This window comes from Halichoerus grypus, chromosome 6, assembly GCF_964656455.1.
Source record: "Halichoerus grypus chromosome 6, mHalGry1.hap1.1, whole genome shotgun sequence".
In the NCBI taxonomy this organism is placed as follows: Eukaryota; Metazoa; Chordata; class Mammalia; order Carnivora; family Phocidae; genus Halichoerus; species Halichoerus grypus.
The window spans coordinates 36,666,986-36,694,639 of NC_135717.1; the positions used below are offsets into that span (position 1 = coordinate 36,666,986).

The 27,654-nt window shown below is 53.0% G+C and overlaps 1 protein-coding gene across 2 annotated transcripts in view; it reads left to right on the forward strand.

Moving 5' to 3' along the window:
- The window catches only part of PPL (periplakin), a 56,189-nt gene that overhangs the window by 9,064 nt on the left and 19,471 nt on the right, over window positions 1-27,654 (forward strand). Inside the window, exons 1-2 of one of the 2 annotated variants that reach the window (XM_036091326.2) lie at window positions 3,850-4,098; window positions 24,140-24,239. In XM_036091326.2, the coding sequence (XP_035947219.2) occupies window positions 4,037-4,098; window positions 24,140-24,239 (162 nt within the window). In that variant the 5' untranslated portion in view covers window positions 3,850-4,036. Of the gene's footprint in view, window positions 1-3,849; window positions 4,099-24,139; window positions 24,240-27,654 lie in introns of those variants that run through there. The other variant, XM_036091320.2, reaches the window with a different exon arrangement.

Genomic DNA, 27,654 nt, shown 5'->3' on the forward strand with positions numbered 1-27,654 from the left:
AGAACACAGCTCCCACCCCATCCGGCCTGCCCACAGACGAGTGTCGTGCACACGTGTGTACGCACACAAAGCCACACCAGCTCCAAGTCCAGATTTTAGAGAACAGAGCAGGGAGGGATGGTAAAGCACAGCCCAAATTCCTCCCTGAATTTGCTAATTCTCCCCAGCTGAGTCAGTGGGAGGCTGGGAGGGTGGAGGTGGGTGGGGGTCCGAGCTCAGGGCTGGAGCCGAATAACCCAGGAAACAGCCCCGCTGGGCCCTGGGCCTCTCAGGGCCTCAGTGCCCTTCCCTGGAACATGAGATAAGAGAGCTTTGGCCCAGGTGGGGAGGGCTGGCCTGCTTCACCCAGTGGGGGTCCTCGGGGAGAACCAATCAGCTGAGGCATGTTGGGCGCATGCCCTGTTGCCTGGCACGGAGTCCGTCCTCCATAAATGAGAAATGCCATGAATATCATCAGTGTCATGACTGTCATCAGCAGCCGAGCTACAAGCAGGCTAACCTGGAAGTCTCTAGCCTGGTTTCCTTCCCAAAGCCAAACATCACCTCTATTTGTTTGTTTGTTTGTTTGTTTGAGAGGGGGCAAGTGAGCAAGCAGGGGGAGGGGCAGAGGGGGTAGGAGAGAGAGAATTCCAAGCAGACTCTGCACCAAACTTGGAGCCTGGCATGGGGCTCTACCCCACGACCCATGAGATCATGACCTGAGCCAAAACAAAGAGCCAGACCCTCAACTGACTGAGCCACCCAGGCATCCCCGACCATCACTTTTGTAAGCGGTGTGGGGAAAGAAGATTTGGAAATTGGGAGAAATCCAGAGTTTTGACACAGTTTGGAGTTCCTGTGACTGCTTATACCCCTCAGCCCCACAAGCCCCCAGCTACAGACTTAACCCCCTCCCATTTGTTGAGCCATCACTAACTGCAGGGGGCATGCTAAGTGCTTCACACATGGGTGGGCTCACCTTCTGTGGTTGAAGTTATTGTTGTGTGCCCATTTCACAGATGAGGACAACTGAAGCCAAGAGGGGCAAGATGACTTGCCCATGTCCACACAGGGGAAAGGGACCAAGCGAGGCCTCCAACCCAGGTCTCCCAGGCTGCTCCTCCCATCTTTGGAGCCCTGATAAGGCTCTTCTTCCCAGACTCATCCAGGTGGGCTTTGTAGTTGTATCTTTGTCTCAGCTCTTAGACCATCAGCAACTTGAGGGTAGAGCGGCTTCAGCACAGATTCTTCTATTCCCCAAGTTTCATGTCTTTCATAATCTTTACCCACCATTATTTCCCAGGCCAGTAAGAAAGTCCAACGAGGAAGGAGGTTATTACCATAGAGTGTGGTGGGTGCTGATAGAGGGGCACACAGTGGGGATTGGTGGGGGGCGGGCAGTGGAGGGGACAGCAGGGGAGGCACTGGGAAGAGGAAATGCCAGACTTGGTTCATTTTTTTAAAAAAGATTTTATTTATTTATTTGGCAGAGAGACACAGCGAGAGAGGGAACACAAGCAGGGGGAGTGGGAGAGGGAGAAGCAGGCTTCCCTCTGAGCAGGGAGCCCAATGCAGGGCCAGATCCCAGGACCCTGAGATCATGACCTGAGCCGAAGGCAGACGCTTAATGACTGAGCCACCCTGGCGCCCTGAGACTTGGGTCATTTTTACACAAGTTTTTAAAAAGCAACTAAAAAGGCAATTCATGCACATATAAAAGATAAAATCAAGAGATTTAAAAAAAAATAAAAATAGATAAAAAAAATAAACTCCAAATACTGTAAAAGGGTATACAATGAAAATTCAGATTTTTCTCTTGTCCCTTTTGAGGAGACTCACAGCTAACAGTTTCTTGTGGATCCTTCCAGAAGCTTTCTGTGCATATACACATGTATATTCTCTCCCTTGTACTTCTGGTGCCTGACCACGTGTGTCCACATCTGCCCCTCATTCATTTCCAGCTGCATGGTCTCCTAGTGTGGATGCACAGTGGTTACTTAACCACTGTCTCCCCATGGCCATCGGCTTGTCTCCAGGGCTGTCTCCATAGCAACAGTGCTGCCACGAACATCCCCTAAAGCATGCTTATCTCCCATGTAAGAGTCCCCTATAGGGATAGGTAAGGAGAAGTAAGAAAAGGGTTTCCAGGCAGAGTTGCCGCATGGGCAAAAGCAGAGGGATCAACAAGGTACCTTCCTGTGCCCCTGGCTATGGCCCACTTGGGGTTGTGGGTGGGTAAGCTCTCTGCGGAGCTCGGGTTCTGCAGGCCCCAGGTTCCCTCTCCCCCCACAGTTGATATCTGTTCCCAATGTCAGCAGGCTGGACTTGAGTCCCTTTGTGCCCTCCAGGCCCCATCCCTTAAGAGAAAGGCACCTTTGCTGTATTTTGTTTTTCCCCTTTTCTTATCATTGTAGCGGAACCAAGCAGCCAAAGCTGGGAGAAGGTTAGTATCTGCTGAATGAGTGAATGAAGGAACACACTGAAAGCAATAGGCCCTCCCCAAGAAAAATGTACATATGGACACACATTTTGAAAGAGGCTATGAGGATTCACAGACCCCCTGAAGTTCACCCACAGATGCCTCATTAAGAATAATATTTTCCTAGAGTCTCTGTAACACTTTGAAACTGAAGTCCTTTGGTGGCAGGGACAAGAGATGGTCTAAAGGACGCTGTGTCTCTCAGATGCTCCAGGGTCCAGGGGCAGTAAAAGCCTTTGGGAATCAATTTCCATAGCACTGTCTTTATTTTATAAATAAAAACATGTGGGGAAGGGACTGGCCTGAGGACTTGGGATCCTCAGCAGGGGGCTCCTGCCTCCCTCCCCTGCAGACCTCATTGCTCCTCCTTTCCCGCTAGGCTCAGACCCCACCTCCACTCCCCTCTAAAGTGGCACTGAACCTTCCCAGCTGTCCGGGCCCCATTTGGGCTCACTGCCAGACTCGGTTTACTGCCTGTTCCACTGCAGCCTTCTCGACTGGTACACACCTAACACCGGGTGCACAGTGGCCCACTGTCTAACCCAGGGACACCGTGGCACACAATTTAACCTGGGCACATGTTGGCAGAATTCTGTAACATGGCGATTTTGAACGAGAATCCAGCCGCTTTTATGACCAGCCATGAAGTATTTCTATCATGCCAGGGCCTGGAGTTATTAGTTTCAAAGGATTTTTTTGTCTGCCCTAGATAGCCCACTTCCTGCACATTTGGGCCAGACACTGTGCTAAGTACTTTGTGTGAATTCTCAACAGGACTCTCCTCCTAACCCTTGGGGCTGTGGGCAGTTGTTATCACTGTTTGACAAATAAGGAAACTGAGGCTGGGAGCGGTAAGACGTCTTGCCAGGTGTCAGCTGCGGCTGAGGTCGGGGATGTGAATCAGGCAGGCGCGCTCCACAACCTCTTTTCTCAATTGCCATTGGCACTGCTACCACCTGAATGTAATTCACCAGCTAGCCAAGGCCCAGAGACCCGTCTGGTCCCAGCCACACCTGTCTGGGGGGGACCCACCTGGGTGTGAGCCAAGGAGATGGGAGCGCGGCGCGCGAGGGGCAGCGGAGAGCCAGGTGAGGGCCCTCAGCCAGGGGGCGCGCCAGGCCCGAGGGAGGGGGGGTTGAGTGTGGGGCTGGGTATGCCCGGGCCTGTGCGCCCCCGCCCACCTGCCAGACACTAGAGTGCGGGGGCCGGGGAGGGTGGGCGGTGTCCCGACAGGTCCCCGTGTGCCAACCTCAGCCCAGGCTGGGCGCTCCGCTCGCTCGTACCAGGCCTAGGGCGCGCGCCCCTGGAAGCCCCGCCCGCCCGGTGGCCCCTCCTCCGGGAAGGTAAGCACCACCTTCTCCGGGAGCCGCCCGGAGAGCCAGAGGCCCGCGGGCGCCCCGCCCCCCGTGGGTAGTGACCGGTCGCCGCAGTCGCCGCGCCGCACTAGGGGTTTCTGCGCCACCGCTCGCTCACCTGCGTCCGCTGCCTGCCCCTCGGTGCGCGCCGGGCCCGCCCGCCTCCCACTGCCAGCCCGGCGCCACGACCCGCCGCCCCCGCCCGCGCACTCCGAACGCCACCATGAACTCGCTCTTCAGGAAGAGAAACAAAGGCAAATACAGCCCCACCGTGCAGACCCGGAGGTGAGCAGGCGCTGCACGCCGCGCCCGGGACGCCCGCGGGAAACCAGCGCGCTGAGGGGCGCCCTAGGCTGGGAAGCACAGCCCCGAGCGTTGGGGGAACGGCCTGGCCCGGAGAGCTGCAGGGGGCCCCCCCGAAAGCGTGGCCAAGGGGGCGGGGAGCTGAGCCGGTAGTGCGCCGCAGGCGGGAATGCGGCTCCCGAGGGACACCCTTGAGCTGGCAAGCCCTGCCGGGGTGGGAATGGGGACGGGCTGGGGGGCGCCCGAGGAAAAACATGATACTTGGCACCGGAGAGTTGTAGGAACTCAGGGAGCATTAACTTGGTACAGGGAACTTCTGTGTCTCAGGGTCGCCCTTGCGCCGGGGATTCTCCTGAGACGGGAAGCACCGCAGGGGTGGACAGTGGTGTGTCGGGAGGACGCTACACCCAAGGCAGGGGCACCGCAGGGGACTCAGGAAGTTTCGTCCAGAGGCTCACGGGGGGAACGGAGATTGAGCTGGGCGGGGGAGGCGGCGCTCGCCAGCGCGTCTTGGAGAGCGCGCAGGTGCTCCTGGCTCGGTGGGGCTAGAGGTGGGGGTGGTGCGCGGCGGGGCGGTGGTCTGTGTGCCACCTGCCGCAGCGGTTCCCGGGAGCTGCCACCCTGCCCTCCAGAGCTTCACCAAGAAAAACCCGTGGGGGGGGGGTCAGTGGGGGTTGGTGGGTGGGGGCACAGGCTGAGGCACCCCCCTTTTCCCATGCCAGGGTTTGCGCGTGGCCGGGCGTCATTGGAGCCTCCTTCTCGCTGCATGACTTCCCAAGGGTGTGCCCCACCCCCCAGTCCAGAAACTGGCGGCGTCTCTGAGCCTCAGGTTCCCAGGGCGGCCTGGGAAGGGAATGACATGTCTTGATGTGTTTGCGTTGAGACGGCAGCCTACGTCCGTTTTGATAAGCCTAATGTATTCATTTAATAACCGGTTTAGGGAAGCCTCTTGGAGATGCTGAGATTGAGGGAAGGGGTGGGACTTTGACCCTTGCAAGTATGAGGTGGGGGCTCCTGGCTAGGAGGGTGCACTTTACCAAGCTTCATTCAGGTGGGAGACAGGGCGAATTGCAGTGTCCACCTGCCTGGCAGTATCCACCCTAACATGCCCCCACCTCACCGTGATCCTCACTCCCATCCAGGCCCAGAAGAAGGTGAGGAGACTCTGCCTGGGCACTCCATTACTGTGAGTGCCAGCTTTTTCAGAAACGGCACCACCCTGTGATTTAAGGGTCCCCCATCTCTCATTTGGACTGTTTCAAGCTCAGAGGCATTTATTTTCCCCTCCATAGTACCCCCGCCCCCAGCCTCCCCAGGCTTTCACAACCCCAGAGATTGGGCAGGGCCCTGTATGCTGTTCCTCTGTGGCTGAGTCCAGCTGGCTCTCAAACCTAGCTGGGGTCCTGTCCAGTCCCTGAGCTGTTCCCTGGAGCATTGCACAATCGCATACTCTGTGCCAGCCACAGAGGACTGTTCTGTTCTCCCCCCACCAAGACTTGGGCCCCTCCAGTTCTTCACACATGCACACACCCACACACCAGGAGATGGGCCAGGCCTCACCCTGCCCTCTGCCTCCCCCATTTCTCCAGACCCTAATTCCTCCAGCTCTCTGTCTGGTCCCCCTAATAGAAGGTTGGACCTAAAAAGGTTATGATGAAATCATACATGCTGGGAGGGTCTTAGCTTTCCCAACAGAGGATAGGAAGGAAGGACTTCCCATCCTTTATAGCTGCGTAGACTCCAAGGGCCTGGGGTGACAAGGACTCGGTGTCCTACCCCTCTCCTGTCCCCTTTCCCTTCCCTGCATACTTCTGGCCCAAGGCAGCCACCATCTGCTGTTTGCTGACAGCCATTGATCTCAGATCTCAGCTTTGAGGTTTCTTCCTCCAGGAAGCCTTCCCGATTCTCTCCCCCAGGATGGGATGAGAGACTCTTCCTTTGGGCTCTATGGCCTGGCACAGACAGCTCTGAGTAGGGGCCGGGTGCTTCCCTCCCTGATCTCACCAGACCAGTGCATCCCTCTGCCCCTTCCCCTCGGTGGGGACAAGTTCATGGACTGGGTTGTGGGCTGGGGGACAGCCTCTTGCCCCATTCTCTAAACAAGAATCTTCTGAGGGTCACCTGGTGCCTAGCACTGTCCTTGTAGCTCTAAGATGTGGTCACGGGTCATGGGGGCACTGACCCTCAATCATTCACCCTGAGTTTTTGGGGGGCCCCCTTTGTCTGAGGGAGGGTGGGGTTGCCAGGGAGATAAAGCATGGCAAGGTGAGTGGGAGCTCCGATCCCGAGAGCAGAATGCCTCGCTTCTGAACCCGGCTTTGCCACAGCTGCTGTAGACAGGTCAGGGAACCGCTCTGAGCCTCAGCTTCCTCATCCCCAAAGCAGGGATGGTGTGAATACATGTCTCCAGCCTGAGGTCCTGGGGGGAGCAAATGTGACAATGGACAGAATGCCCCTAGCACACAGGAAGTACCCAGACATGGGGTCAGCAGCACCGTCTTCAGCGGAGGGGACCCAGGACCCAGAAGCCAGGCAGCCACAGAAGAGCTCTCGTGGAGAAAACTGCCCCTCCCTGTTTGTCCACTTTTTAGCATCTGAAACTGGGGAGGGCCGGGACAGGTGAACCCCGCTGCTCCTGTCACCCTGGTTCCTAATAACAGGTGTGGGAGCTCATGTTCACACCTGAGCTAATGACAGGGTCAGGCCTGACGGTGCAGGTCACTGAGGATGAACATGGGCATCCAGCCCAGCAGGGAAGGTCTGGAGGGGACCTGCTCCCACCGTCCTGAACCCTGAACTGTGGCTGATAGTGCAGCCCCTACCAGCTGCCCCTTCTTGGTTATGCAACCCAGGGCGAGCTGCTTGGCCTCTGAGTCAGTGTTTCCTCCAACTGTAGAATGGGCATAAGCATAGTTCCTGCTGGATGATATTGTTGGCATGAAGATGAAATGAAATAACACAGGGAAAGAGTTGAGAGTTTTAGGAGGCCTCAATCTACGGTCGCTATGATGATTATAACTATTGAACAAATGCAGATAAGGCACCTACCACGTGCCTGGGATTGAACTGGATGCCGATGGACAGGCTGTGCACTGCACAACTCAAGGGCTGCCGTTCCCGGGGAGTGGAGGAGACATTGACAATCTCCTTGTACTTGATGGAGTTATGCTTAACTACTAGTGCGGTTACAGGACTGTTTCCTGGCGGTGGGACGTAGAGCTGGATAGACGAGGTCTCTAGCCCATCGGCTCTGGTGCCCCTGACTGGTCTGAAGTAAGAGCTGTCAGGGTTAGGGTGGAGACCTAGGAGATCAGGCAGGACTTCCTGGGGAGGTGTCCGACCTGTCATGGGGAGGAGTGGAATGATTAAAATCCAGCTGTGGAGTTAGACTGAATTCTGCCTCCTTTTGATTTTGGCAAAGAAATTTGGCCTCACAGAGCCTCAGCTTCCTCATCTGTAAAATGGGACTAATTTTGCCCCTCCACCCAGACCTGGGTCCCAGTAAGCACCCAGCAGCCTGGCCTCACCTCTCAACCTCACCTGGGTTGCATCCTGCCAAGAATCGCCCTGTCTTAATGAGGAGGACCCTGTGTGGGAGGTGGGGCCCAAGGCTTTAAGGGCTGGTGAAAGGGGTGCCTGCCCTTCTGGAAGCCAGCTAGGGTACCCTGAGCCTCTTGCTGGTTAAGAGCACAGAGTCTGATGTCAGCCGGGTGTGAGTTCAAGCCCTCACTTTGCCCCTCCTGACTGTGTGACCTTGGGCATGTCTCTTAACATCTCTGAGTCTTAGATTCTTCATCTGTGAAATGGGAGTGATGATAGCAACCCCCAGCTGGTGAGGTTGCTGGGTGCGCAGCCCCAGACCCGGCTCACAGTGAGTGCTCGGCTAACTCCAGCAGCCAGTACCAGTAAGCGCACACTATTAAGGGTAAGGATAGTGTTAAGCCCAGAGGTGACCAGGCAGCTGGTCTCCTCTTCCCGGGTGGGGCAGGAGATCAGCTGACTCTCATCCATTCACCTCAACATTCATGGGGCGCCCACCTCAAGTAGCTCCACGGAGACACACCTGCACACATTGATCAGTGACAGCTGGAAAGCCTGAACAATTTGGGGAGGGTTCTGTCAGCAAAGCCCCCCTCCAACCACATGGGTGACTTGTACTGGAGTGATCCAGCCATTTCTCAAGCACCTACTGTGTGCCCAGCATGGCCATGGGTGGGTGTTAGGGCGCCTCATTCTGACACCGTGCCAGCCAGGCTGGTGTTGGTGTCTCATTTCACAGACGGTAACACTGAGGCCAAGAGTAAAGCCAGTCACCTTGGGCGCATAGCTCACAGGTGGCCGATGCTGGTGGCCCAGGAGCCCCTGGAAAGGGAGAGTAGGTGCCCCCCCCCTCCCCCCACCAGCTCCAGGGATTGCCCCAGGCCAGATGGTGGAGTCACTGGCTTTTGTATTCCCTGACTCCGCCCCAGCAACCCTGTCTGCTTCCCCTCTCTCTGGCTTTGCCCTCACTTGCCCAGTCCTCCTCTGGGCAGAGGGAAGGAAACCTGATAAATTAGGTTCAGACCAGAACGGCACTGAACCTTTAGAATGGCTGCTAATGCTGGCATTTCGAGCATTGTCAGGGGCAATCATCTGGGGATAGGAAGTTTTGGGGGGGAGAGGCTTAGCTCAATTCATACCATTTAGGCAATACCCCAAGGAGGGTGAGGGGCACCCAAAGGGCCCTGGGCACTGGGGACAAGCTGCCTTTAAGAGCATTTCCAAGGCTCCTTGTCAAGCAGGGAGGACCTGGGCTTCCCAGCTCCCTTCTACCTGCCACTCTCCGGGCCTGCCTGCCCCAGCCTGTCTCTGCAGGGGGAAGGGGGAAATGGCCTCTGGTCTTTATTCTCTCTGCTCCTGGTGGCCCTTCTGTGTTTCAGCCTCCTGAGCCTGGGGAGGGAGGCCCCTCGTGCCCCAGGCAGGAGGTTGCTGTCTGCAGGGGCCAGCCCTGCATTGTCCTCCGTTTTGCCTTGCCTATCCTTGCCTAGCTAGCAGCCCAGGCCCTCTTGCCTGCATACTTGCAGTAGCCTCTTCACAGTTCCTGCTTCTACCCTGACAACTTAGTCCCTTCTCCCCATGGCTGCCAGGGAGCTCTTTGCAAGATGCATATCTGATCCTGTCCCCTGCTGCTTGCCCCTTGCCCCTGGGTTCCCTGGTTGCGGCAGCCCTGCACACACAAATGTGTGTCCCTCACCCTGTCCTTTCCACACTGCATCCAACCATGTGGCCTTTGCCCACCTTGTTCCTCCTGCCTGGAATGCTCTTCCTACCCCTCTTGGCTCATTTCTCTTCCTCTTTCTTGGTTGGTCTCTGTTCCTTTTTTTTTTTTTTTTTTAAGATTTTTTATTTATTTATTCATGAGAGACAGAGAGAGAGACAGAGGCAGAGGGAGAAGCAGGCTCCTCGTGGAGCAGGGAGCCCGATGTGGGACTCGATCCCAGGACCCTGGGATCATGACCTGAGCCGAAGGCAGACGCTTAACCGACTGAGCCACCCAGGCGTCCCTGGTCTCTGTTCCTTAAGCCCTCTCTAACCTCTCGTCTTGCCCATCTGCTCGGTCCTTATTTCAGCAGCCATTTGACTCTGGCCCTTTGGCCAGATGGGGATGGATTTCTCCCCGCCATCAGACTGGCTGGTGTAGCACATATGCTGAATGAATGAATGAATGAATGAGGTGAGCCGTGAAGGACTGCGAATATTCTCTCTCTCCCTAAACCCGCGCGCGCGCGTGCGCACGCACGCACACACACACACACACACACACACACACACCCAGGACGGTGGGGGTGGGGGTGGGGGTTGGGACAGAATGTGAGGGCCTGAACAGAGAGTGCCGCTGACCCCTGCCCTCATCCAGCCACCTTCTGTGTGCTCAGTAAACAGGCGACAACAATGCAGGGTGGTAAGTGCTGAGACAGTGGAGGCAGAGGGGCCCTGAGCCAGCCCGAGGGCTTCTGGGGGACCAGCAGGAGTGGGTGGATCAGGAGAGCCCAGAGTGGGGATGAGGCGGGGTAGGTGTGCATCCATGTGCATAAGCCTGAAAAATCATCAGTGAACAAAGCTAATGAAAGAGACAGAGAGTACATTCATATACGTTTTAAAAAACATTCATGCAAAGGAATATGATGTTTCTGGATAGACACAGGTATGTAGTGGAAAGCATGAAAGGGGCTTAGGAGGAAACCAGCAGCTCCAAAATTACCCTCCCCCAGAGGAGGGGGCCGAAGGGATAATGAATGATAACATTATATTTCTTTGTAAACAAAATCCAAAGCAAATACGGCAGTGTGGGAACATCAACTAAGTCTTGGTGATAGGATTCTATTCTGTACTTTTCTGCGTGTTTGAGCTAGATCCTGGGTTTTCAGGTCTTTTAATGTGAGGAGGGGGATGGGCAAGGAGAACTGGCAGGAGGAACAGAGTAGGCTGGAGCCTGGAAGGGAGCCTGGAGTCCTGTGTCTCAGAGTCCAGTCAGTAGTGGGAGAAGGGGTCTCGGGGAGGAAGAGGAGGTGAGCCTGGGAGGGACAGGTCCTGAGGCCAGAGGAGCAAGCCTGGAAGGCAAGCAGGATGGTTCCATATCGGGAGTCACAGATGGAAAGTCTCAGGAAGGCGGCAGGGGTATTGGGAAAGGTATGAACATCCAAGAGTCTCAAGGTTGAGTCCTGGCTTGGAGCGGCTGCCCTAAATTATGATTATGTTGTGTTTCTTGGATGATACTACCCTGATCTCTCTTTCAGGTGAGGCTCAGAGTTTCAGTAGCCTGCCCAGAGACTCGGAGTTACTCTAACACGGGCATTCTGAGCCGGGAGCAGGCAAGCTGGCCGCCTGGCCCACCCTTTCCTGGGCAAAGGGTTTGTCAGGTCTTGTAGGGGAACTGCACACCCAGCTGCTCCCTGGCTGGCAGCTCCATCTGCTGCCCGCTGACCCCGAAAGGCTGCATGGCTGCAAGAAAATAGCTGTGTGTAGAATTCCTTGCTGCCCCAGCGGCCTGGGCTCGGATTTCAGACTCCTAGCTTTTCTGGTTTTCACTTCTCCGTCCTGGGCATGGGGACATAGTGGTTCCAATTTAAAGTTGAGGAAGGATTCTAAGTTTGTGTCGGGAACTGAGGGCTCAGTCCTGCTGCCCCAGATAAGGAGCTTGACTCTTTCCAAGTGTAAAATGGACAACCAAACCCCACTGTTCCTGAGGGGGAAGCCGAGGCCCATGGGCAGGGACAGAGGGCATGGTGGGTGGAATAGAAAGAGCCTGAGTTTAGGAGTTGCAGACCCCCCCCTTCAGGCCCAGCTGCGCCACTTGTCAGCTGTGCCGCAGGTCACATTCCCACCCCTCTGGGCTTGATGAAGGCAGGGACTTTGCATGCTGTGCAGTCACTCCCATACCCCCAAGAAAGGTGCCAACCACACGTAGCAGTCAGTAAACAGTGGTGGGAGGTCTCTCTTGAATCTGTGAATTGGAGTAGTGTAAGCTTGTGGGGAACACTAGAGACAGTGGGTTTACAACAGCAGGGATGCAGTAGGTGCTTAATAAATGGAGCCTGGCACTCCTGCTCTTGAACCTGGGATGATGTCCTGACACCCGGGGGCACCAAGATTGGCTCAAGCCCCATTTAAACCTTGCAAAAATCTTCAAGGTTAGCCCTGGTGTTACCCAAGGCAGCTTGAACTTCTGCATGTGGGTAACGAGAGCCCAAGAGCACACGCCTGACACGGGCCTGGAGGTAGGGTGGCTTTGTGGGGCGGAAAGAGATTAGGCTGGGAAACGGATCTGTAGTTACTACACCAGCAATCTTCTCTGTTTAGGAGTACTTCCCCAGGATTAATAGTTGGGTGTGGAGGATTTTACTGTCTAATTACCATGGAAGTTTCTAGTTAAGGAGAGTATCAGTCAATTGACCAATCAATCTGGTATTTACTGGATGCTTCCTGTGTACTGTGTACTCCTTTCTTACAAGACTTCCTTCCTGTAGAGATCTGGGGATTCTTCCTCAATCTGATCCCCACAACCCTGTGACACATTACTCTGGTTCATTTCTGGGTTCCCAGCCCTGGCTGCACATTAGGCTCATCTGGGGCGTTTATTTTATTTTATTTATTTATTTATTTTTAAAGATTTTATTTATTTATTTGACAGAGAGAGACACAGCGAGAGAGGGAACACAAGCGGGGGAGTGGGAGAGGGAGAAGCAGGCTTCCCGCGGAGCAGGGAGCCTGATGCAGGGCTCGATCCCAGGACCCTGGGATCCTGACCTGAGCCAAAGGCAGATGCTTAACGACTGAGCTACCCAGGCACCCCTCATCTGGGGAGTTTAAAAGCGCTGTCCAGGCCCTGTCACAGACAGATTAAGTCAGAATCTCTGGGGCGGGGCCCACACTTCAGTCTTTGGATGTATAGCCAGGGGTGCAAAGCCCACATTTACACTGATTGCTTCGATCCATCTTGTCTTTGAGGTACACACACCTTGCTTTCCCTTTGCCATAGCAGCTGCCTGATCTGTCGTGCTGTATTCCTTTATTCTCAACTTTCCTGTATCATTCCGTTTCAGGTATGTGTCTTACAAAATAGCACAGAGCTGGCTTTTGTTTTGTATTTGTATTCTCACCTGAGAGTCTTATCTTTTAACAGGAGAGTTTAACTCATTCACGTTTATTATAATAACTGATGTGTTTGGACCTTCCCCTATACAAAAATAGTTTGTATTTCCTATTTATCATGCTTTCTCTTTTGTTTCCTTTTGGCTCTTTTCCTGCGTTTTATTGAGTCAAACTATATTTTCACAATTAAGTTAGGATATAAAGCCTGAATGGGACAGAGTGGATGAAAATACCCTGACCCAGGCAATCTGAATGTTTGCAATTATAGTCATTGGGGTGTTTTTCTTCATCCTGCTTATTAGGTTATAAACCTTTGGATGGGGCACCTGGGTGGCTCATTGGGTTGGGTGTCTGCATTCGGCTCAGGTCATGATCCCAGGGTCCTGGGATTGAGTCCTGTGTCAGGCTCCCTGCTCAGTGGGGAGTCTGCTTCTCCCTTTCCCTCTGCCTCCCGCTCTGCCTGCTTGTGCTCACACGTTTTTTCTCTCTCTCTGTCAAATAAATTAATTAATTAAATATTTTAAAAAATAAATCTTTGGACTTACCTATCTTTGGGTGCCCTTAATTCCAGGCCTTGCATAGGTTTGCAGTTCAATAAATAAGTGTTGAGGGATGCCTGGGTGGCTCAGTTGTTAAGCGTCTGCCTTCAGCTCAGGTCATGATCCCAGGGTCCTGGGATCGAGCCCCTCATCGGGCTCTCTGCTCAGCGGGAAGCCTGCTTCTCCCTCTCCACTCCCCCTGCTTGTGTTCCCTCTCTCGCTGTCTCTCTCTGTGTCAAATAAATAAATAAAATCTTTAAAATAAATAAGTGTTGATATGAGCAGATGTTTGATAGCATGTTAACAACTCCTGTCTCGGGGGTTGGTAATGGAGAAGGGCCTGTCCCCAGGCCAGTAAGAGGGGTGGAGAGATGACAAGGAGCTGGGGGTGGGGGTGAGTTTATTCGGCAGTGACTGCCTATGTAGAAAACTGGCTGGGGTGACAGCAGTCACCAGTCTGGATGCTTACTAGTCCAGTGGCCCCAGGCAAGTTGCCCCTCCTCCCTAAGCTCAGTCTGTTCACTGCGAGCAATAATAGTACCAACCTGGAGGGGTTGTTAATGAGGATCAAAGTGGAAACATGTGTCAGGCCCTGGGCCAGGGTACAACCCGGGGAGGTGTTCCCTCTATGCTGATTGCTTCTCCCAAAAGGCCTTCTCAGAGGGACAGATTGGGATCCCCTCATGGTGGCATGTTAGGAGAATGTCTGAGTCAGTTGCCACCACTATTACTCAACTACTAGGATTAATTGTACCGAGGCAGGTGCCCTTAAGATGTAAATCACTAGGCCTCCCCTGAGTGATGAATGCCTTGCTGCTTCATCCTGTCTCCCCAATGTCTCTCTGTCATTTCGTGGATTGGTATTCTTTTTTTTAAAGATTTTATTTATTTATTTGACAGAGAGAGAGACAGAGAGGGAACACAAGCAGGGGGAGTAGGACAGGGAGAAGCAGGCTTCCTGCCAAGCAGGGAGCCTGATGCAGGACTCGATCCCAGGACCCTGGGATCATGACCTGAGCCAAAGGCAGATGCTTAACAGCTGAGCCACCCAGGTGCCCCCGTGGATTGGTATTGATGTCAGTCTTGTTCTGAGAAGGTGGCTCTGGAGCCTGTTCCAATCCTGGCACCACCACTTCTCAGCTGTGTGACCTCGGGTGGGTTTCTCATACCCTCTAAGCCGCAGTTGTCTTCATCTGGAAAATGGGGGGATAGGAATTGTGGCCATTACTCCAAAAGTCTGCTCAGTTCAATACCTATTTGTTGAGCCCCAAACCTACACAAGGCCTGGAATTAAGGGCAACAAAGGGCCCCCTGAAAGATGAGTGCGTCCTGGGGCGCCTGGGTGGCTCAGTCTGTTGAGCATCTGACTCTTGGTTTTAGCTCAGGTCATGATCTTGTGGTCATGAGATCAGTGAGATCAAGCCCCGTGTCAGGCTCTGTGCTGAGCGCAGAGTCTGCTTCAGATTCTCTCTCCCTCTTCCGCTTGGGCTCTTTCTCTCTCTAGAATAAATAAATAAATCTTAAAAAAAAAAATGAGTACATCCTTATTGTCCAAAAATTTATAGTCTAATAAGGGCAGGCTTAAGAAAAGTGCCCGATGGGGGCATCTGGTTGGCTCAGTTGGTGTAGTGTGAGACTCTTGATCTCAGGGTTGTGAGTTCGAGCCCCACATTGGGTGTAGAGATTGCTTAAAAATAAAATCTTTTAAAAAAGAGAAGTGTCCAATGACTGTAATGGTGCCTTTCTCCCAGGACTGTAAGATTTTAATGGATCTTGTTGTGAAGGACCTGGGGGTGGTGGTGATAGGTACCTGGCAGATGCTCTCAGTGTTTAGCAATCATTTCCTGAGTGCCTACTGTGTGTGCCTTTGTGTCAGGACAGGATAGATGTCTGGGAGGGAGGGACAAAAGAAAATGGGGGCCGAGGGACACCCAGCACCAGAGGTTAAGCCTCCCAGCAGGTCTGGATGTCCCCGGAGAGCTGCTCCTGCCCTAGCTGGCAGGCAGGACCCAGAAGATGATGACCCTGGCCAGTAGGCAGCCAGGCCCCTGCTCTGGGCTCTGGGAAGGGTGAGGCTGGTTCTGGGGAGAGGTGTGCACTCTTACGCATTCCGGACATTCCAAAGCTGACGGCTCCTGCCCACCCTTCCCCTGCTCCCTGTGCATACCCACTGAAACAGAATTAACCCCTAAAGGGAGGGATGGGTAGACATGATCAAGGGGAACATGGGGCCTGACTCAGGCCTGGAAGGCTAGGTGGTCCTGGCCAAGGAGGAAGGGCAGTTCCCACTAGACGGGCCTTCTGCCCACCACTTCCTGTCTCTACACACAGAGAAAGTGGAGTTGTGACTGGTTAGGGACAGAGTGGTTCTAGGCAGGCAGGGACAGCTGGGGACAGGGGCTTATGGCAGGGCTGCAGCACCCCTCTGGGGGGTGTGATCTCTTCCCCAGAGTGGCAGGTCCTGAAAGAGGCCAGGGCAGGAAAGAGGCTGTTCTCCCAGCCTGAAGGGGGGGATGGCAGGGAGCGAGCCATATGCCGTGGGCAGGGATGTTGCAGCTCTGGGGGCCTGGGGAGCGGGCGTTGGGCTGTGGTTTACGTGCCCTGGCCCTCTACACCCAGGCACCATGCTCGGCTGGGTACAGCTGAGAGCCCTGGAATGTTTTGAAGTCAGGCAGCCAGGAATCTGTAGACCGGACCTGGCCTTGGGGCAGGTGTCTGGGCAGCCTGTGTAGGTTTGGTGGGAGAGTGACAGAGAGCAAAAGGGATGATCATTTGTTGAGTGTTCCTAGGTACCAGGCTCTGAGCAGGACCACTTGATGCTCTGAGCATCCATCAGCTTTATTATGGCAGAACCAATGGGCTTAGAGCAAAGTGGCCGGAAGCCACAGAATCCCCTAAAACTGCATCGTCCTACTTGGGAACCACTAGCCACGTGGGGTGTGCTTAGAATAAGCTGAGCTGTGCTGCGAGTTAAAACTACATGCCAGGCTTTAGAAGACATAATATGAAAATGGCATGTAAAATATCTCATTAATAATGCTGTTCTGTCAACTACCTGTCAAAATAATTTCTTAGATACATTAAGTTAAATAACATATCATATAAAAATTAAGTTCACCTGTTTCTTTTGACTTTTTTCATGTGGCTGCTGGAAAAATTTAAACCACAAACGGGGCTTGCAGCCTATTCCTATAGGACAGCTGTAGCCTTGAACTCAAAGCGTTATAGTATGAACTCCCACTTGGGGATGTTCCCCACCTGTGAAGTGTGTCTTTCTGTTTGCCGCTCCCCACATAGACACCATAACCCTATTTATGGATGAGGAAATTCAGGTAGGTAGGAGAAATAGCACGTTTGGTTACGCCAGACACCCACCCGGCTCATTGCACTGTTGCTGGGAGGAGCGTTGTGTGGGGCGCAGTCCTGAGCCTTGGCCATGTGACTGCCACATCCAAAGTGCTTTACAAGGATTATCTCCTTGAATTGTTTCAACCCTCTGGGGTGGGACAGATTCTTACCACCATTTCACAGACGAGAAAATAGGCAGAAAGAGGCTAAGGAGCCCGCCCAGGTCAGAGCAACACCAGACCCTACGTTCTTTCCATGTGCCAGGATGACCCCCTCCCTGCAGGCAAGATAGAGAGGAAAATGGGCCAACTGGTTCAGCATGACTTGGGCACGGAGAGCTGAAGGCAGCAAGGGTAGCTGCTAGCTGGAGGGTTGGCCCTTCATGGTGTCCTTGGAGGGCCTGGGTCCCTCCTGGAGGTAGGAGTCTAGGAAGCAGGTCCTTCCTGCTTCTGAGCTTAGGAAGGAGATAGAGAATCTGAGTGGGTCAGTTGGGCATGCAGTGAGTAAACCAAGTCTTAGCCAGGGTGGTCCTGGAGGCGATCTACAAACAGAAACCCCCCCAAAGTCCCAGCTGGTACAAAGGCCCTGAGGCAGAAAAGGCTGGGCACAGGGAGTCCTATGGACCTTGGACAGGAGTGTGAGCTCTATTCTCAGAGCATTTGGGAGCCCTGGCAAGTTGGAGGCCGGACAGTGGTAAGATGAAGTTACATTGTTGAAATGTGCTGAGGCTGGTTGGAGGCAGCTAGAGTATGGGCACGGGGAGACAGTTGGGGGTGGCTGTTGCATTGGTCCAGGTGAGAGGTAGCAGCCTTGATCAGGTTGAGACCATAGAACAAAGGGAGGATGGAGGCATGGGAGATCTGTTCCAACGTGGAACCGGGGAAGGGAAAGGCAGGGATCTGGGGCGGTTCTGGGGTTCTGCTTGAACAACCAGGTAGACAGGCCCTCCCTGCCCTCCCATTCTGCGGTTTCCCTCCTACAGATGGGGGAGAGTTCTCAGAACAGCAGAGACCCTGCGGTGGAAACACACCATACCCTTCAAAATCCCAAACGTGATTCTAAGCCCAAACCCAAGACAGTTCAGTCGGACCAGGCCTGGGATCCGAATCCTCCCAGCAGCCTCACTACCCATGTCTGTACACCGGCCTCCCCCTGCAGGGATTGGTGGAGACGTTTCTAAATATTGACGTTACTTGCGAATTTCCCATGCCTGGGCGAGGCGACATCTGCAAGGCAGAGCCAGAGCATGTCTTGGCTTGCGTGAGGATCAGTGTGAATGGTGTGCTGGCCTGGGGTCTGTTTTTTTTTTTTTTAGCTCCCTGGTGCCAGTGGGTTCTGCCATCAGGCCTCGGCTGCTGGCTTTTATCATCTCCTTATAAGGAGCCCAGATCCCTGGACAGTGACCCCACGTGGAGGCAGAGAGCCTGGGCTCCCCCATACAGCAGTGCTCTCTCATTTAACCCCTGGCCGAGCCCTGTGGCATGCATATTGCGATGACCCCCACTGACAGATGGGGAAACTGAGGCTCAGAGAGGCTAAGTAATTCACAGCTTAGTAAGGACTGAGTCAGGATTCAAATGCAGGCCTGCTGCCTTCTGTCTGGGTGCTTAACCATCAGGCCATACTGCCCTTCCAGCTGGGGAAAAGGGAAAGGAGCTCCTGCACAAAATTAAAGCAAGAAGAGGTGGGCAGCAGGATTGGGGGACGGGGAGGGTCCCCTGAGATGCCTGTGTTCTCTTTTCCTGCTCATATACTCCATCCGTGGTGTGTAACTGACCTGGGTGCCATCTCTGTCCCCACTTCTCTGGACGGCACCCCTGCTGGCTCGCTGACCAGATCCCCACATTGCTGCTGACCTCCTGGGCTTGAGTGGCCACCTGCAGAGCAGGTTGGACTGTGGTTATTGAGTTTCTAACTCCTGGTGACAGAATGGGAGTACCTGGTGCCATTTAAAGCTCTCAAGCTCTCCCCCTGTGGTTCCAGTGCTCTGAGTACATCCTGGGACACAAAGAGGCACTTGTTCCAGGCTGGCGCCTGCAGGCTCAAACCCAAAAGGCCCTTGTTTGTCCCTCAGTGTGTCCTCAAGCCCACAAGGTATCCTCTGCATACCTTGGACATGACCCTGGCCCTCCTGGGCCCGTGCCAGACCCCGGCCTCGTCCGCCCAGGAGAAGAAAATGAGGGCTGATTCTCTGGAGAAACGGGCCCAAATCTGCTGGGGACCCCCCCAACCTGGCTTGTGCAACCCACACAGCAGCACTTGGGGTGGGCCAGGCTGGGCTGAGGCGGCTGTCGTGGGGACAACTGAGTCCCGAGTCCCACCAGCTTCTACCAGGTGGGGTCTTGGGTCATGGCACCCCACCTCCTCCCTGCCTGTCCACAGGTGGGTGTCCTAGATGCCATTCCCGTCACCAAGATGTCCTGTAGGGGTTTTCTGGAAAACCCAGAAATCTGGAAGGAAACTTTAAACTATAAACTTGTTTCTAATTCCCCAGTTTCTCCCTAATGTCTTTTTGCTGTTCCAGGACCCCACTTTGCATTCAGTGGTCCCATCTTCTTAGGCTCCTCTAGGCTGATGGTTTCTCAGTCTTGTCTTTCATGGCCTTGACACTTTTGAAGAGGGCTGGTCAGGTGTTCTGTAAACCGTCCGTCAGTTTGGGCTTGTCTGCTGGCCCCTAGCCATGAGATGGAGGTCATATACTGAGAAGCGTTCCTTGGAGGCAATCTTGTGTCCTCCTTGGTCCCCGGTGTCAGGTGGTTCCACTGTATTGATATGCCTTCCCCCTGGGGATGTGAACCTTCTGTCCTTGCCACTGTGAATTTACTGATTTTCAGAAGAAACCTATTTTACAGGACCAGGCATGACTGGCAAGCAGGAGCCCACAGGCAGAACCCCATGCACAGCTCAGGGGGCCACATAAGGGCTCAGGTGCATTGTGAAGCGCACCCTCTGTGGGGTGTAAAAGTGCAATGAATACATGTTGTGTGGATGAGCGGTCATCCTCACCATTTGTGAAGCCCCTACAATGTGCTGGGTAATTCGAGGTCCTTCACTGAACGGTATTTGTTGAATGTCTCCTACGTGCCCCACACTGCTTAGGCACTGGTGAAGCCAGGGAGATTCCACTTGTGAACCTAAATGATCTCTAATCTGCTTTTGGGACTCCAGAGGCTGCCCTAAACCTCCAGCTCAGTCCTTGAACCCCGAAGTGGTCTTTGAAACTCATTCAGTTGTTTCCAGAAGTGTCCCTGACCTTTCCCCCACCCACCTCACTTAACTAGGTGGGATGGACTATTCCCATTTTACAGATGGTAAAACAGAGGTTCAGAAGCATAAAGTAGCTCCTCCAAGCTTACACCAATGGCTGGTGCAGTCAGGATTTGAATCCTGTCTGACTCCAGGCACCAGCTGCCTCCTGCATGACCTTGGGTAGGTGCCTTTTCTTCTGAGGGCCTCAGTTTGTACATCTGTGTAATGAGCAGGTGGGGCTGGAAGACTTCCAAGCCACCTTCTAGTACCGAAGGCCACTTGCCCTTAGAACCTGTGTCCATGTTAAACTTCTGAGTAAGTAGAGGGAGGCCGGGTGTGTCCCTCTCCCAGCATGTCACTCAGACTCACCTCCCCTCTCTGGGGTGGGGGCACCTCGGCTTTCCTGGCTCTGCTGGTGATTGTCATCTCCGTGGGTGGGACAAGACTGGATGGGGGTGGTGGGGAAGGGCTGTATCTTGGTCTCCATCAGTCGAGCTGATGCCCTGTCTGGATGCCCCCATGGGTCTTATTAGTGAGATGAAAAGCTGGACTGGCCAGGCCAGTTCCCAGGCCTTTTGGGATCTGTGCCCCCTCCCTGCAGGTTGCTGACCTGCCCACGTTCCTGCATTCCTGCACTCCTGGCCAGAATGCAGGACCCTGTGGGGACTCTCATTCAGGACCTCAAACCCAAAAGGCAGAAGTACTAGGACTATGCCCCAGAGGCCTGGATTAGAACCCCAGCTCTCCTTGTTTCCTGGCAGTGGGACTGGGGCCAAGTTATTGAGTCAGTGCTTCAGTTTCCCCATCTGTAAAATTGGAGAACAGTGCAACTTCAGCAGTGGGAGGATTAAAGGAGCTCATCTCTATGTGACTTGCTTAGCACTGGTGGGCACAGGGTCAACTCTGTGTTAACTAGCATCTTCTAGGCAGCTGGGCGTAGCCTGGAGCTGGTCTAGCCTCAGGAAAACAGGATAGAAGGCAGGAAGAAGGCTCAAGGGGGTGGGGGAAGAAGAAACAAGCCCCTATCACTTAGAAATGGCACTTACCAGCTTTTCTGGTATCAGCTTTACTGAGATATAATTCACATAGCATACCATTCCCTCATTTAAAGTATACAATTAAATAGTTTTTAGTATATTTACGGAATTACCCAACTATCACCACAACCAATTTTAGAACATTTTCATCACCCCACAAAAGACACTCCATACCCTTCAGTGCTCACTTGCCAGCCCCACCCCAGCCCCGGCAACGACTAATCTGCTTTCTGCTTCTATGGATTGGTCTATTCTAGATATTTCCTGTAAATGGAACCCTACTATATGTGACCCGTTGTGTCTGGCTGCTTTCACTTGGCATAATGGTTTTGCGGATCACCCACGCTATGGCAGGTGTTGGTGCTTCATTCCTTTCTTTGCTGAGTGATATTCCATTTAATGGATATCCCACATTTTGTTTATCCATTCATTGGTTGATGAACATTTGCGTTGTTTCCACTTTTTGGCTATTGTAAATAGTGCTGTTAGGAACACTTGTGTTTCGTTCAAGTTTTTGTGTGGGCCTATGTTTTCATTTTTCTTGGGTAGATACTTAGGAGTGGAATTACTGGGTCATGTGGCAACTTTATGTTTAACTTTTTGAGGAACTTCCAGACTGCTTTCCAAAGCTGCTGCACCATTTTACAGTTCTCACCTACTGTGAGTGAGGGTTCTGATTTCTCCTATCCTTGTTACCAAATCATTATGGTCTGTCTTTTTGATTATCACCATCCTGGTGGGTGAGAAGTGGTATCCCATTGTGGTCTAGGGCACTTGGCAGTCCATGCCTAGGATGTGTTGGGAGCCGTGCAGGATTGTCACATGGGGTTGCTAATGGCATGAACTTGGGGGCCTGCCTGGGTTGGAATTCTGGCTCTAACATTTAATTACTGTGTAACTTTGCGAAAGTTACTAAAACTCTCTGGTCCTCCATTTCCACATCTGTAAAGTGGGGACAATAATATGATGACCCACTGGGCCAACACCTACCTCACAGGATTGTAATGAAGAGTAAGAAATGAGCAGAGAGACTGGCATGTGGAAAGTAAATACAAGCTCATACTATTCTGGTGATGGTGGTGGTTGCTATACATGTGCTTGTGATTTTCCCAACACCCCTGTGAGTAGCTGTGAGCGCAGTATTTGATGAAGTGGCCTCTGGAGCAAGACTGCCTGAGCAGAGAGTCCAGGTGCCCCATTCACAAGGTGTCTGACGCTGGACAAGCACCTTGACGTCTCTGAGCCTTGGTTTCCTATAAACTCTCTGTAAAGGAGTACACAGCCCTCCCCCAGGGCTTAGGGTGAGGATGTCGTTGAGGCAGTGCCCATGAACATGTCTGATGTCTGGTGAAGCATGTGCAGGAAGCGTCAAATTACCATGATGCCTCGGTGGGCATCCCTTGTAGACAAATGGAGAAACTGAGGCACCTCAAGGGTATGGTGCTTGCCTGAGATGGTCCACGCAGCAAATGGCCCCACTGCACTTGGAACCCATGCCTGTCTGGCCAGAAGTTCCCACGGAACCCTCCTTCATCCTCTGCCAGGAGCACCAGGTTCCTGGGACTGGCTGTTCCACCCACATCCTTTGTCCCCTTTCTGGTGCTGGGCTTTGGCTGGAATAATGGGGCAGCCGAGGTGGGCGCCAGAAGGTGCTTTCCTCATACTGCCCAACCAGTGAAGGGGCTGGCTTGGGAGCTGGTCCCATGTCCTGAGGTGGGGCTGGGCCGAGCCAAAGCCCCCCACTTGATCCACACTGCAGGTTCCTGTTGACACATGAGCAGTCATGGGTTAAATATTTGGTTTAAGACTTGCTACATCTGAGTGCAGCAGGCCAGGCTGAGAGTCAGTGGTTTGGTGGAGGGGAGGGGCCTGTTCCCCATGTGGTCTGACCAGCCAGGGGGTGGGGGCTGTGGGCTCAGTTCATGCCCTGACAGCCCAGCCTTTACCCTTCCTTACTCAGATCCTCCATACACAGTCCCTTCTTCTGAGCCTTCCTTGCCTCTCCAACTGAATACCAGCTTTCTACACTGCAGGACTGCTCAGAGCCTTTACTAGCTCATAGACTTCTCAAGGGTCCAGGTTTTCCTAGCTGCCTGGACTCACAAGCCTTCATTCTGGGAATGACTTACAGGACTGGGGTTCCTGGGACCCACTTTGGGAAAGGCTGCCTCCTTGATTGACTTGGCAGAGGGTGCAGCCTGGGTCTTGTTTCTCTCCCCTCCTTAGCTCCTGTGCATCCAGGCCTGGCACAGAGCAGGCTCTCGGGCACGGTTTGAGACATGGATGGACAGACTCACAGGTTCTGTTCGCTGTGCCCGATTCTGCCCCCCCGACACCCGCCCCTCCCCATACCAGCTGTACCTGCAGTGTTGAACCTCAAACTCTGCAGGGGATCAGGGTCCCCTGGAGAACCTGTAATGACAAGAGCAATAATAATAATATAGCTTCCTGGGCCTAGCTTTGGCAAATAGTAGGTGCTTAATGAGTGCAGGTGGAATGAACCCTCTGGGTGCTTGGCTGCTTGGGCTCTACTGTGGAGTCAGTACAAAAGGGTTTTCAATGGAGGTTGGGGAATTAGGTGCTAATTTTTTTTTAAGATTTTATTTATTTACCTGAAAGATAGAGAGAGAGAGAGAGAGAGCAAGCACAGAAGGAGAGCATAGAGGGAGTGGTAGAGGAAGAAGCAGACTCCCCGCTAAGCAGGGAGCTTGATGCGGCGCTCGATCCCAGGACCCCAAGATCATGACCTTAACCGAAGGCAGACACTTAACCATCTGAGCCACCCAGGCGCCCCTTAGGTGCTAATCTTGACCATTACTGGCTGGCTGGGTGACATTGGCCAAGTTGCGTTCCCTCTCTGGTCTTTGTGTCTTCTTTTATTGAAAGAAAGCAACGACAGAGGCAGGGCCAGATACCCATCAGTATAACCTTGTGAATACACTAAAACCCACTGAGTTATAGGCTTTAAAAGGGTGAATTTTATAGTATGTGAATTATATCTCCATAAAAACGGAAAAAAAAAAAAAGAACATAGTAAAGGTGTTCTGCCAAAATGGAAAACTAGAAACTCTCGCCCCAAGCTGCCTTGTTTCTGTGGCTTTGGTGATGTCGCCCCAGGGCAGGGGCAGGGGACAGGGTGGGCAGCCAGGCTCCCTCTGAGGCTGGTGGGGACATGGCATGCCCTGCAGGCCCAGCCCACCTCCTATCTTCTGTCTGCAGCATCTCTAACAAGGACTTGTCGGAGCTGATCGAGCAGCTACAGAAAAATGCCGACCAGGTGGAGAAGAACATCGTGGACACGGAGGCCAAGATGCAGAGCGTGAGTGCCCCCCCGTGCTGCCAGCCCCATTGCGGACCAGGGTCTTGCCCGACCCAAGGGTTCTTGCTGGGGAGGGGGGTGGGTTCTGCCCACCCCCAGGGAACATGTGGCCACATCTAGAGACATTTTTAGCCGTCACAACTGGGGTAGTGGGGTGGATAGGCATCTAGTGGGTGGAGGCCAGGGATGCTGATAAACACCCTACAGGGCATAGGATGCCCACCCCCCCCACCAAATGATCCAGCCCCAAATGTCAGTAGTGCTGAGATGGAGAAACCTCATTATTGCTGTTAATGTCAGCCCCCCACCCTGGGGGCTAAGTTCCTGCAGCTTATGGACCCTGTCTGGAGGAAAACCGTGGTCTCAGGAACCAGGCCCTGTATCCCAGCTTTGCCACTTACTGTGTGACTTTAGGCAAGTCACCTTACCTCTCTGTCCACGTGATTCCCTCTGACAGGGTAAAAGCGATCATCCGCATCCCCTGGGCTGCTGTAAAGATTCAGTGAGATTATGCAGGTGTATCGTAGGGCTTGATATTACCATCGATATCCTCTTTCTTCTTGTACTTCCCCTGCCATTGCTCAGATGCATACGATCCTCCTTTGACAGAGAAGAGAGAGAAAGTAGCTAGGCAAATCATGTTCCCTCTCTGTGTCGCCCTTTGCTCTTCTGTGACATGGGCTAACAACCTCTCTGAGCAGCAGGTTCTCCTGAGAAATCTATACCATGCGGGATACCTGTGAGCTGCCAGGATGATCATCCCCCTGCTGGAGGCACCAGCCCAGTGCGGTTGAGCTTATACCCATTTTGTAGCTGGAGACACTGAGGTTCAGAGAGTGCAAGGTGACTCATCTGTGACAGAGTAGCCCCAGAAGCATCCCAGAGGCGGGGTTGCCAGATTTAGCAAATAAAAATACAGGATATGCAGTTAAATTTGACTTGCAGAGCACAATTCTTTTTTCATGGAAGTATATCCCATGTACTGTTTGAGATATACTTATACCACAAAGTGATCCATTGTTTGTCTGAAATTTGAACTTAACTGGACGGTCTGTATTTCATATGCATTCCTACCCAGGAGGTGACCAAGAGGCGGGTCCAGAGGAGAGGGGGACAGAAGGTGGACAGGTCACAAGCCTGTCCCCCCTGGCCCAGCCGTGGCTGCCCCTCCCCCTGCCCACGCTGGTGTCCACTGGCCCGGGGGCCAGGCCACAGGCAGCCCAGACAGCTGAGGGACGGGATGCCCTGGGGATGGCACAGGAGGCAGTGAGGAACGGAGGGGTGGGAAAGAGCAGGAAAGGCGAGTGGCGCTCTCTCTGTTCCTGCCAGGGGCCCTCCCCCGGCTCCTTTCCTGCCCCCTCCTGCCCTTCTACCAGCCTCTACCTGCCTCAGTGCCTCGCCAGCCCCGCAGCTTGTCCCTCAGGCCACCGCCTTGTCCCAGCTCCTCTGCGGAGTTTTCAGTCCCCTTGTCGCAGGGCGCCGTGCTATTTTCTTTCCTAAATGAAAACAGCTTTTTGGGTGTGTCCGTTTTTGTCCTAATGAAAGTAATATGGGTTTGTTACAAATCTTTCAGGACTGATAAAGTATAACGAAGCAAATTGAAATCCTGTATAATTCCACCACCAGAGAGATGGATCGGCTGTTAACCTTTTGGTGTATCTGTTTGACCCTTTCCTGTGTGTGTGCGTGTATGTGCGTGCATGCTTGCATGTGTGTGTGTGTGTGTGTGTGTGTGAGAGAGAGAGAGAATAGGGTCTCGAGCTCTCATTTTTATTTGCTTAGAGTAATGGCTCACAGTAACAAGCATGTACTTGGGGGATAATTTTGAACTGTTTTTTAACTTCAGATGAACAAACCTGAAAATAGAAACCGTGCTTTGACGACCATATGGACTAATCTTTTGCTTTCTTTTTTTTCCTTCCATCTCTTTCATTTCTCGGAAGATGTCACTGTTCATTTTATTACCCAAAAGTTCTCTTGAATGTTCCTGTTTTCTTAAATTGAAGCGAGGTTCGCATAACATAAGATTAACCACTTAAGGCGTGCAAGTCAGTGGCCTGTACACTGTTCACAGTGTTGGTCACCCACCACCTCCTTCTAGTTCCAAGACATTTCCATTCCCCCAAAGGGAACCCCATACCCAACAGCAGTCCCTCCCCATGCTCCCTCCCTGCAGCCCCCGGAAACCCTAATCTGCTTTCTGTGCCTATGGATTTACTTCTGCATGTTTCATATAAACCAAATCGTACAATATATGACCTTCTCTGTCTATCCAAATTTTTAAACGTGCAGAAAAGTTGAAAGAATTCCACAGAGATGGGGCATCTGGGTGGCTCAGATGGTTGGGCGTCTGCCTTCGGCTCAGGTCATGATCCCAGAATCCTGGAATCGAGCCCTGCATCGGGCTCCTGGCTCAGCGGGGAGCCTGCTTCTCCCTCTGCCTCTCCCCCTGCTCGAGCTCTTTCTCTCTCTGTATCTCTGTGTCTCGAATAAATAAAAATCTTAAAAAAAAAAAAAAAGAGTTTCATAGAGAACATCCATGTCCCTACCCCCCAGGTTCCACCAGTAACAGCTGCTGGATTTGCTTTATCACTCATCCGCCTGTCAGCATGCGTGTAGTTTATTAGCTACATCAGTCCCTATGATTTGTTTTTACTTGTAAAATCCTTTTACTGGAGGTATAAATTCTGTAAGGTATATAGAAAGTGTCCACATTTTAAGGGCCTTTGCATCCATAGGCGCCCACGTAACCACTGCTCAGGTCAAGATAGAGAACATTTCCCAGAAAGCTGGCTCGTGACCTTGCCAATCCATACCCCCCAGAGTAACCACTACGCTGACCTCTCTCTCCATCTGTTTTGCCTGACTGTGAACCCTTGAACGCGGCATCTCTCAGCTAGATGTTCTCTTTCTCATCTCAGCTAGCATGTTTCAAGAGGGCTTGCATTCCCACACAGCACTTGCATGAATGAGGTAATGCTTAATTTACTTCCCCCTTTTGCAAAATTAGTCTTTGACACTGTAACTGCCCAAGAGAGCTGCAGATCAGCTGGAAACAATGGAGCGGATAATGTTCCACCCAAGCCGAGAACCATGATGTTTTGTCGTATTTTTCCCCCCATTGGCCAGATCCACACAGGGGTGGAGAGATGGCACAGCCCCCCCGGGCCTCACCTCCAAGCCCCTCAGGGCGCCGGGCCCCACTTGCCCCTCAGCCTCCCTGGAGTTGGCCAGGGACGGGTGGGCTGAACGCCTTTTCTTCTTCCGAGAGGAAGTCTGCTCTTTCCTCTGGACCAGGAATCACATCACCTCGTTCACTTCTTTTTGCTCTTGTAACAGGTGTATTGAGGTGTATTGTACATATCACAAGAAGCTCCCACCTCAAGTGGACAATGCAGTGAGTTTTAGTAACTTC